This window comes from Taurulus bubalis (assembly GCF_910589615.1).
Source record: "Taurulus bubalis genome assembly, chromosome: 15".
NCBI classification, from domain to species: Eukaryota; Metazoa; Chordata; class Actinopteri; order Perciformes; family Cottidae; genus Taurulus; species Taurulus bubalis.
In genome coordinates, this window is record NC_136603.1 from 15,470,179 (window position 1) to 15,481,998 (window position 11,820).

General features: G+C 41.6%; 2 protein-coding genes across 2 annotated transcripts; both read left to right on the plus strand.

The window, feature by feature from the left end:
• Positions 1–2,989: 2,989 nt before the first annotated feature.
• abhd13 (abhydrolase domain containing 13) lies at positions 2,990–4,042 on the plus strand (the record flags this gene model as incomplete). Its single annotated transcript, XM_079231009.1, has 1 exon — positions 2,990–4,042. The coding sequence occupies one exon, from the start codon at positions 2,990–2,992 to the stop codon at positions 4,040–4,042; it is 1,053 nt and encodes a 350-aa protein (XP_079087135.1).
• A 3,493-nt stretch (positions 4,043–7,535) lies between these two features.
• Positions 7,536–10,212, plus strand: tnfsf13b (TNF superfamily member 13b). Its single transcript, XM_079230590.1, has 6 exons — positions 7,536–7,914; positions 8,002–8,113; positions 8,689–8,745; positions 8,934–9,058; positions 9,371–9,521; positions 9,745–10,212. The coding sequence occupies exons 1-6, from the start codon at positions 7,693–7,695 to the stop codon at positions 9,855–9,857; spliced, it is 780 nt and encodes a 259-aa protein (XP_079086716.1). The 5' UTR covers positions 7,536–7,692; the 3' UTR covers positions 9,858–10,212.
• Positions 10,213–11,820: the final 1,608 nt, after the last annotated feature.

Genomic DNA, 11,820 nt, shown 5'->3' on the forward strand with positions numbered 1-11,820 from the left:
GAGCAACAAAACATACCAACTTCCTGGGATTGAAGTCATTGATAAATGATCTACAGTCCCGTGTATATGTGTATTAACTAACCAAGCATTTAAGATTATTCAAGAAGCATCCCAATAACTTTCATTTAGGGATTTTACTTTTAACCTGTAAAATTAGCCTACATTTAGTGAATTTTCAGGATTATATTCTTTCCAAGAGCAGCACCTGGTGGGTGAAAATCAGAATCAGAATCAGCTTTAACGGCCATGTAAGTTTGCACATACATGGAATTTGACTCCGGTTTCACTTTGCTCTTTGTACTTTTTCACACACAATATACAGTAAACAAGATAAATATAAAAAACATTAAAAAAAAAACATTAAAGACAGTAGTAAAAAAAAGTGCAGATGGAGCAGATGGAAGAGTCTGATTAACTGTTCATAACAGTGACAGCCAGTGGGAAGAAGCTGTTCCTGTGTCTGGTGGTTTTGGCGTACAGTGCTCTGTAGCGCCTTCCAGAGGGGAGCAGTTGGAACAGCTTGTGTCCAGGGTGTGAGGGGTCTGCAGTGATCTTTCCAGCCCGCTTCCTTTACTCTGGCGGTGTGCAAGTCCAGGATGGAGGGCAGGCTGGAACCAATGGTTCTCTCTGCAGACCTGACAATCCGTTGGAGACTCTGTCCTGTTTGGTGGCCGATGCAAACCACGCAGTGATGGAAGAGCAGAGGACAGACTGGATGATGGCGGAGTAAAACAGGATCAGCAGCTCCTGAGGCAGGTTGAACTTTCAGAGCTGGCGCAGGAAGTATAGCCTCTGCTGGGCCTTTTTGCGGATGGTGTTGATGTTGGCGGTCCACTTCAGTTCCGGGAGATTGTGGATCCCAGAAACCTGAAGGTCTCCACCGCAGAAACATCCCTGGGGGGCGGCAGCGCTTATAGTCCGGGTGCTGGATATGATAGCACATAACTTCAGATCAGACCACTGTTCATAACACCAGTGTTAATGTTATACAGCAGTAGTAGTTGCTGCTCTCTTGATTGAGAGACATGTTGGTAGATTTTGAATTACTTCAAATTAAGGCAAGAATTAAAAGGGAAATTGTAGTTTTAAGGAATATACATATACTGTATGCAGGTTTTTATAGAGAGAACGGAAGATTCAATGACAGATATAACGGATTCTGCAATTGCAACCCATCATAAACCCAACATAAAGTGGATTCTTTTGAGAAATAGGAAGCAAATAGAAAAAAACAGTCTTTGTGAACATTGTCAGGATCAAGCTAAGAGCATACTAGAGTTTCGATGGAAGTGGCCACGCAGAGGAAGAAATTCCATCAGCTTCCAATTTAAGACTGATGAGAAAAACTTGACATACCAGAAGCTGTAGAAGCCATTTACCCCCAGAAGGTGGCAGTAATGCAACATTGAGGAGGCCAGCTGCTGTAAAAACTGCAAAGAAGAAGAAGAAGAAGAAGGAACCTTTCTTGTGCTGCTAAGACGCGCACGGAACTCACGAAGGGTACACACTCCAGCAGCGCTATCGCTAGCAAGTGGTGAAGCTAGCCTCGCCGGCTCTTGCTGACAATACTTTACCTTGCGGTTTTCACCCGTTTACTATCACTCTAACTCCTTTAGCCTCTGGAGAGCTGCATGACAGTCACGGTGCTGTCTACGTGCTACTGTTTAGCGACCTACTCATGCATCTGAGGTGCTAAAAATGAGAGGAGGGTGAGTATGTGGCTCCCTTGCTAACCATAGGAGACAGAGGTGGCTTAATGTATGCGGTAAAATGGGGCTGAAAGCTCAGCCAGCGATGAGTGTGAGGCTGGTAGTTTGCGTGCAAGGCACGACGCTAACGCGCAGCTAAGCTAGCTAACGTCCCTCTTTATTTAAGGCCAGTCACCTAAATGCTGGGCATATCGCCGCCTCGGAAACAGTTTCGCCTTTGACAGTCCAGAAATAACGTCACAGTGCTTGGTGAATGATTTATTGTTTAAAACTGACACACATTTTATTTAATTTTAACGTGTGTAACCTACGGCTCTGGTGTTGGTCGCGGCTAACGGTAACGGGCTCTTCGCCAGGTTGGCAGTAGCTGTCACCATTTCCTGTGTGTGCGGGTGGGGTCAAGACATTTTTCAGTATTGTAATATTTATAAATGTGTTCACCATTTGTACCAAGCAACATTAACATTGGTTCAACAAAACGTTAAGTTGGTCCTGTAGCGCCCCACCACTGCATGCTGCTAGTTACATCCGTCTATACTCTGCACACACCTGATAGGTGACCTTTTGGTGTCCACCAGCCCTTGAATTCGCTGAACACACCTGATACTCATTAACAATGACAGCCTGACAGACAGTACTTGTTTGGACTGATTGCAATTGTTCCAGGCCTGCAGTTAGTATATTATTTTGGCCAGAACACAGGATGGAAATGGACTGTTCACTCGCCTGTAGCTAAATGGTTTGAGAGTGACAGAATTAGTACCACAAAGTGGGCTTCTTTGTTATTAGGGGGTTAATTACACTGTATAACATACTTTTGAACAAAGCTTATTGAGTGCATCCACTGTTTGGATAATCATTAATGGGAGGCAATTTTAATAACTGGTCAATTCTGGCATAAATATACCAGATGTAGATTTTAATAGTTAGTTAGGTAATAGTAAAGATTCTTAAATGTGAGAATTTGTTTTACCTATGACTGTGCAATTTGTATCCATCACTTTGGGCTCTGAATGTTCCAGATTAAATAATCATAAACTAATTGACTACTTTGATAATTAGCCTTATGTGCATTCCTATGGACTGATGGCCAGATGTTCTGTATCTAATGTTAATATATTTTTTACATATTATTTGTGTCCATTGTCATACCATTTCTTTATAGAATCACTTGGTCCTTGATTATGTACATTTACATTAAACCACTTTCTCTTCTGTTCTCTTTCTTTGCTCTCTGTATTTGCAGAGTGTGTGCCGTGTGACTCAGCTCTTGTGTAGCCATGGAGAAGCCCTGGAGGCTGTGGGTGGGAATAGAGCATTGTACCCTGACTCTGGCATCCTGGTCCTGGGGTGCTTGTCGAGTCTCCCTTTTGGCCCTCATCCTCACATTCCACCTGTATGGAGGATTTTTTCTCCTTGCACTTATCCTAGCCTCTGTGGCAGGCATTCTCTACAAATTCCAGGATGTGCTCCTCTACTTCCCAGACCAGCCCCCCTCCTCTCGCCTTTATGTTCCGATGCCAACAGGAATCCCTCATGAGAATGTGTACATTCGCACAAAGGACGGTGTGAAGCTTAACCTCATCCTGCTTCGCTACACAGGTGGCGACACGCCTCCTGGAGTCAACCCTGGCAATCAAAGCAGCCCCACTTCCTCTGCTCCACCTACCATCCTTTATTTCCATGGTAATGCAGGTAACATTGGTCACAGGGTGCCAAACGCCCTGCTCATGCTGGTCAATGTGAAAGCCAATGTGGTGCTGGTAGACTACCGTGGCTATGGAAAGAGTGAGGGTGAGCCCAGTGAGGATGGGCTGTACCTTGATGCTGAGGCCACACTGGACTATGTCATGACCCGTCCTGATCTGGACAAGACAAAGGTGGTACTATTTGGCCGCTCTTTAGGCGGTTCTGTGGCTGTGCGCTTGGCATCAGCCAACCCTCACCGCGTAGCAGCCATTATTGTTGAAAACACCTTTCTCAGCATCCCCCACATGGCAGCTACACTCTTCTCCTTCTTGCCCATGCGCCTGCTGCCCTTGTGGTGCTACAGGAATCAGTTCCTGTCCTATCGGCAGGTGGCGCTGTGCCGCATGCCCTCGCTGTTTGTGTCTGGTCTATCGGACCAGCTTATCCCACCAGTTATGATGAAACAACTATATGAGCTGTCTCCTGCGCGGACTAAACGTCTTGCTATCTTTCCAGAGGGCACACACAACGACACTTGGCAGTGTCAGGGCTACTTTGCTGCTTTGGAGCAGTTTACGAAAGACCTGCTGAAGAGCCACGCCCATGAGGAGAGTGCTCAGCCCTCTAGTGTCACCATTATCTGAAATAAACAGCCAGGGACTGACTGTTGACTACAGATTATGTGCTGGACGAAGTGGCGGCTGTCGAAGGCTTGATTGGATGGAATTAATAGATTTTTTTTTTTTTGGAAAGAATGTACTTTTTTTTCTTTTCTGTTTTTTAATTTTTTTTTAAAAAATTTTTATGCTTTTGTCTGGGTTTCTATTTTATTTCACTCTTTCTACATTTTCACTTTCTGTAAGTGTAATATATTTGTTGACATGATTTGACTATTTCAAGGTTTTAAAGGAGGGTAACAATCCCCTAATGGCTTCTTTTGTGTTGCAGCTATGAATGCATGTATTTATGACCTTTAAACGAATGAAGCCAGAGCACACATGCCCAAACTGCAAGTCATGTCACAACTGCAAAGACTTTCTGTGATGGGGCTCATGAAAGAAATTAAAATCACTGAAACATGTGCTCATCATAATGACCATATGAGGCCCTACAATATTTCAGTAAAAACTGATTGCTACTGGAATCAAAATACACTTCTAGTCACCAAAACTAGATACTGATAATATGTAGGCCTATACTGTATATATCTTTGTTAATACATAACATTGCACCTTTTTTGTTCTGATTTACCCGAGTAAGTTAACATCTTCCAAGCAATACTTTGAGGAGCATTCAGATGTGTTTTCTCTCATACTGGTGAGGATCATTATTGCAGCAGCTTGGCATGTCATGACATTGTAGTGATGAATATTTATATATACATATATCGATAAACTACAAGATATTCTCCCCGTTACTGTGTCCTGTTAAAATACATCTAGCCCAGTTTCTACGGTTAAATGGACTCAAGTTGCTATTTTAATGACTTTGGCTCCTGTAGTTTGATGAGGAGAGTTTGCTCTGTGTGTGGTTTTGTTAATAAATGGTGGGTGCGGATGTATTCAAGTCTATCTTAGTACAACACTATAGCACATGCCCATGTGTACGCTGATATGTTACTGTTCGCTGTAATCCTATCCATACTGATCATGAAGATAGGTTTATAATGTCAAATCCAAGTCCACTTTTAGTGCAAAACAAATATTCCAAAGTAAAGCAGAGGATAATGAGTCTTCAGCAGTCTCAGTAAGAGGAATCAAGTAGGTACTTCCCAAGGAAAAGTCTGAGTAGAAAATGTCCTCTTTGTGTTACTTACGGCTCCTCCCCCTAGATTACAAGGAAACACAGTCTGGAGAACTCAAAAATATATTTTGCGTTGAAAGACTGATTCTGTCCCCGTCTCTTGCACTAATTGAACCAGAAAGGGATTTATTGATGGCCAGTATAGAGTATATACAGCAGTAGGGTTGCAAAATTATGTGAATTTTCAAAGTTAAAACTCCCCGTGAGAATTAGCGGGTGTTTATGAGAATCCTCTGGAATGAAATGGAAACTATTTTTGCCAGAATTTAATTTACCATGTCACATGTAGCTAAAAGCAAACCTTTTATCACATCATATATGCAGATGTGATCCATGAATTACTATTTATTGGTATTCTGATAAAAGAACTGTACATGTGATATTCAGCAAATCAATTAAATGGGCATACCTTTAACCAAAACATGTCACAAGACCCAGTAGTAGAAATGTATCGACCCTTTGCAACCCTCGACAGGTGGAACGATTATAGTGACCAATTACTGTCACCATACACACACATATATATATATATATATATATATATATATATATATATATATATATATATATATATATATAGTGGGGGTATGTGAGTATTGTATTAAGATAGTCTTGAAACAAATATGAATATATCCTTTAAGAACTGAGAAATAATGTGAGCATATTTGATCAAATATGATTACTACTTTGCTGTCAGCATCAAGATTCTCAATTTTAAGATTGTATGTTCTCGTCTCACCCCTTGATTATTTGTCAAAATGGTTTTACTCACTTGGAGGGCTTTAATGAGCTGATGAACCTTTCCTGTATGTCTTCCAGGAAGGAGAGAAGAGCCTGGCGATTAAAACACTTATCTGCTCCTGCTGTTGAAATGCAACATGCTGCACTGCAGTGGCATCAAAGCCTTTTAAATAGAGATCTCCTTCGCCGTATCTGATCCTGTTTCTAAAAAGTAAGCTAAACTAAAGTCAACAAACATCAAAAAAGTTAATTTGTTTGTCTCAAGTTCAACTTAAAAATGGTTCAAAGGCTCCTATGGATGTAAATTGTGGTCTTAAATAATGTGCGCTTGTCAAGAAATAACGTGTAGGTGGTCTTTTCCTTTGCTGTGTGACTTTTTGCCTCCAGTGGCACAGAACAATGTCAGACATTTGTTTGTATTTATCAAATCCATGAACCTGTTGGTAGAGCACAATGTGCAATCTGAGTTCAACCCCATTAGGACACACTCGTTTAGTTCCAAACGCTTTGTTTTACACATTTCTGCTGTCAGTCTTCATTCAAGAAAAGATCTAACTCACCATTCACTCGTTTTATTGTTTTGGTGGCTGGCCTGAAGCAAAATTAATGAAAACTAGAATTTGGGTTTTTATCCTAGCCCAATGTACTGAACACCCTGTTGATATATAACGAAATGGAATCAAACTGAATGTCTCTTCATTTTTTTAAATAAAGAAAATCATTTGCCAGGTATTCTGCGAATGCACTACGGGACATATTTTATATTTCCATATGATTGTTAATAGAGTCAAATGAATGCTGTTGAACATACTTTTGATTTTGCATTTGCAAGCTGGCATGTGATAATGTTGAGTCCGTAATGGACCCGCACAGTGTTGACAATATGTGTGTGCATCTACCATGACTTACAGTGACACTTCAAAGAAACATTATTGGGACATCTGAATGATTCATCTTTATCTTCAGTATGAGGGATTGTTTCCATTTCACTTTCTTTTTTTTTTTCTATTTCAAAACAGTGTTGACTTCTTTTGTAAGCACACATTTTCACTTTCTATTTTCTGTACTGTAACATGCAATAAATTGATACATTAAAATTGCTTGTCCTGTTAGATTTATGTTGTTGTAAACAAGCTTATTTTTATTCGCAATTTGTTTGTGTTGCAGTCAAAGTCATTTTCGTACTTCCTTCTTTCAGTGCACGTTGGCTCCTCTAACTGTCAAATTAAAATGTGACGTTGCCATTTTAATTTGACAACCCCCCCCTCCCTATTTCCCTACCAGACTGTCACGCATCTCACTGCCAACCTGTCCTTCCTGTTTCCATTCTGCAACGATCACATGGCTTGTTTGTAAGAATGTGGAGAGACGTGTTTTTATAATTTTAAGAAGCAAGATGAAGAGAAAGAGGACAGAGAGGACAGAGGCTTATCAGGGCTGCTGGTCAGGCCGGAAGCTGTGAGTGTGGTTAGCTGAGCGGAACAGTAGAGGGGAAGCTGTTTGCCCTTTTTTTCTTGTGCGTCGTCCCTCAGAATAAACTGGAACCAGCTACTGGAAAGACAAAGCGAGAGTTAAGGAAACTAGTGGAGCTTTTAGACAGACATTGAGGTAACGCTGGAGACAACATTGATGACAGGAGCACACATCCACCATTATAGCCCAAGTCTGTCAGAAGAGAGGCAGCCGAGTTTAAGCCTGAGACGGGTCATGCTGCCAGTCTGAGCTCTCTGGAGACCGTACGGGCCCCGCTATGGCAGTTTTGGCAGATGTGAAGCTTGGGACTGGACAACGGACAGGTGAAGGGAGGCTGTCTTGGCCCGTTTTCCTGCTGACGCTTGCTGCTGTCACCTCCTCCTCTCTTTCAGCTCTGTCCCTGTACCAACTGGTGGCTCTCAGAGCCGAGGTAGAGGGACTCAAATCAGAGGTTGGTCACAGGAGAGAAGAGGGACGAGAGACTCAGCATGCAGGCCAGGTGAGAGAGTCCATAAGGACATCTTCCTCTGCATACATTTTGAGCGTTTTGCCAGCATGTATTGTATTTTTCTTTGTGTCTTTTCAGAATGAGAATATCAGTAGGAGAAGCAGCCAAGAGTCCCTGCACCAACCTGGGTTTCAACACACTTCCCCTCCGATAAGAAAGAAAAGATTGGTCTCTGGATCAGAGACATTGGGTAAGACAGTTCACTGTTAATGGATGATGCAGATATTAGTTTCTTTATTTTGCATCAAGTGCAAGACTGGCGTTTATTGGTTTTACAAATCCATTGGTCACTTGGAAAAAGACAGTGATGCACAGAGTGTGATTTCCGGTGTTTGAGGTGATTAAGTTCTTCAATTTCACTTTGTATGCCATTTTGCATTTGTTTATTTGATAGTTCAAATGGGCTTCATGATCTGTACAGACCTGAGACCTATGATTCAGAAAAGGAAAAAAAGCGTCCACTTTAAAACAGATTCAGCCAAGTGTGGATGACACATCAACTTTGGTGATAACCACTTAAAAACTAAAAGCTCTGATGTGGTGAGATAATGCAGGCCCCTGGCTCAAGCTATTTAACAGGACACCAATATTTACAGTGTGCTGTTGCTAAGGGCTGACTTTGTCAATGGAATTTTGCCCAAAAAGGAAAAAGGGAAGGGGCAGAAGGATAAAGAGAGACAACTATGGGGACAAGCAATGTGCAGATTGTAAGGAAACCTCTGACCAGTATGAACATGTCAATTTGTGTTTAATGTTTTGCCACAGTTTCCCAGCCTTGCCTGCAGTTGTTGGCAAACAATAGCAGGAAAACCTTCCAGAAAGGTACCGTAAGCCTGACCTCGACTATGACAGTTTGAGGAGATTTAATTTAATTTAGTTTTTAACTTACATTTTGCAATATATCATATTAGATTTGGACTTAGTATTGGAAATAATAAAACGTTTATAAACATATATGGCGTACATATTTAGCACTGAGTGCTTTTTTTGATCTTTATTTCCTGGGACAGAATATAACTCGGAGCCGCACACAGGTATCCCCTGGCAGGCCGGGCTGAGGAGAGGCTCTGCCCTGGAGGCAGACGGAGACACCATGCTGGTCATGGAGGAGGGCTTCTACTTCGTGTACAGTCAGGTCGGTCTGCTTTTCTTGTCATTTCATAGTTTTTCCACAGGGAGGCGCTGCTAATCTGTTTGCCGATCACCAAATTTGACATGGGAGGGGAGTGTGTCTCCACGAATTGCAGGAAAACAACCTATGTGCTCAATTTAAGGATGCAGTTTGTTAACAGACCTTGAAGAAAGGTCAGATAAAGAAGAGAACATGTAAATGATGCATGCATAATACATGAGGAAGCTAATTATATCTCACCCACCTGACTGTTTCTACGTGTTACAATTCATGCCTCATACCATGGATTGAGCCCAGTTTTTTGGATCTGCTCAGGTCTACTACATGGACAGCACCTTTGCAATGGGTCACGTGGTGATCCGGAGGAAGAGGAATGTGGTGGGAGACGAGCCCCAGTATGTGATCTTGTTCCGCTGCATCCAGAATATGAACCCCGTCCACCCTTACAACACCTGCTACACAGGAGGCGAGTCCGAGTTATTGTTTATGTCAAGCTATGCTCACCCGGCTTTACAACAGCTGTTATGGAAGGTCAGTCGGAGCTCTTCAGTCAAGCTCTGGAGCTTGTGTGTGTGTGTTTGTGTGTGTAAATCGGCTGCATATGTGTGTCAGTATAGTTGTTTTTGGCAAGAAAAAAAATAAACAAAATAGCAGTTCAAACATCTGAAGTGTAAGTTTGAATTCCTTAGGTATTGTGAAGCTGGAGGTCGGGGACCACTTGGAGCTGCTGATCCCACGGTCCACCGCCAACGTGTCCCTGTATGGAGACACCACCTTCCTGGGTGCTGTCAAACTGGCTTAAAATGTGTCACCTCATCTCGGACTCGAGGGACACCGTGGTGGTGGGAAAGAGGTGCCATAATGGGAGCAACATAGCACAGTGCTGGTGACCTCGCCTGGCTTTGGCTGCTGTGATTATGTGAAGTGAGAAGAATACAGGAAGCATCTATTTCTGTGCCGGCTGAGTGACAGACTACATGACTCCTTGTTCAGCCTGAGGGGCATGAAAGAGACTATTAGTCTCTTAAAATAGATGCACCTTATACATGTCGTTACAGCTGTATTATGCTCACTTCTAAAATGTCCAACACATGACTGAGACGTGACTTTTGTCTGTGCTACTTGTGTGTCATTCTCATACTGTTTAGATCAATAACTTGTCCTCTTGCAGCATAACTGAAATAGCTCGCATATGTTATTTTAGATAGTCAAACATAAACGTATTATCTGAATGGCATCATTTGATTCAAGTTTAACAGCTGATTAAAAATTCTGATGCACTAAAGTGACAGTTCTGTGCACAAGATATGATATCATCTGGAATCTGGGTGGAGGTTGTTGTTCCTTTGTTGGCCACAAGAAGGAAAGACTTCAGTGTGACAGAACATCTTGCCAGGCAGAGGAAGGAGCTAAGGTTGAGCAGGAACAGTGGTGCTCAGGTAAAAGTGACTATTTTTAGATTGAAAGCAAAACTGCACAGGCAGATGATGTTGGCACGTTCAAAGGAGCGCATGCTCAATGAATTTGTACTGCCTGAGGAGCCGCAGGAAATAGTGATATTTATGTCCTCAATGGATGATTCTTTAAGTAAAGCTAGTGGGAGAGGGAGTTACCGCTGGGATCCAGGCACATTCTGAACAATGGATTTCCATGACTTCATATTAATTTTAACTAAACATTCTGTAAAAATGACATTTAATGTGTGGTGATAGAATTAACTTCCATCATATTTAGATTAGACTGGGCTATAATGTGTTATTTCTTATGGTTTTTTAGTACCATCATATTGAGTCACATCATGTTATTGTTTTATAAAGTTCTGCTGAACAAATTAATGAAACAGAGCAAATGGTTATTAAAAACTGAACCACAAAATACATTTGTATAGATTTTATTTTTACAGAGTAGTTTTGCCTAATGTCAGTTAGGTCTATGTTTTTTCGACACATTTGTTCTAGTTCATCTTTTGGGGTTTTGTGTGTTATTTCTGCACAGCATCACATTTTAAAGTCGCCTGATCTAATTATTCTTTGTTGGTCTGGAAGCATTTGTGTGTTTTGTCAAACGTAGACATTGTGGTGATCTAACTAGGAGATTCAAGCGTTTGAATTAGTTTGAAGCAAAATATAAAATTTTCAGCTCCACATGTTAACAATTTACATCTGGAGCTTAACCCCGAGAAGTTTGGGACAAAATACCTTAAAAGGGACATCCTCCACATCACAACATTTCTCCAGTGTGATTATTGAAATTGACTCATTATCAGATAATGATACTAGTTTATTTGCTTTGTTCCAAACTAAACTACTTAAAAATATGGTATTTCACTCAGTGAAAGAGAGACATCACAATAGCGCAACATGATGCTCTATATTGCCCCAGATAGGTTGGCATCTTGTGATGTTTTTTCAGCCAGATATTTCTGAAGTTTTCATTTTGAAGAGATTGATGTATAAATATTTTTGCCTTGGGGTTCTCACTTACTTACCTCTGTAACTCTCTCTCTCTCTCTTACACACACACACACACACACACACACACACACACACACACACACACACACACACACACACTTAGAGAAAGCCCAGTGGGTGGTCACTTCTTCACTCGGCATTTTGCCCTTGGAGTCATGGCTCCATTCGACAAAAAAAGAGACCAAAAGGGGGGGGGAAGAAAGTCTAAAATAGAAGGCTAAGAAAGAAAGATTTCAAATGGACTTAATGGATAGTGGCCATTAGCGGAAGAGAAGAGAGGGGATGTGAGGC

Bases quoted from the DNA above. Each gene is read 5' to 3' on its own strand.
- tnfsf13b (XM_079230590.1), top strand. From the start codon at position 7,693: ATGGCAGTTTTGGCAGATGTGAAGCTTGGGACTGGACAACGGACAGGT. The intron at 8,746-8,933 runs GTACCGTAAGCC...TTCCTGGGACAG, and splicing joins CAGGAAAACCTTCCAGAAAG to AATATAACTCGGAGCCGCAC. The intron at 9,522-9,744 runs GCGAGTCCGAGT...TGAATTCCTTAG, and splicing joins CAACACCTGCTACACAGGAG to GTATTGTGAAGCTGGAGGTC.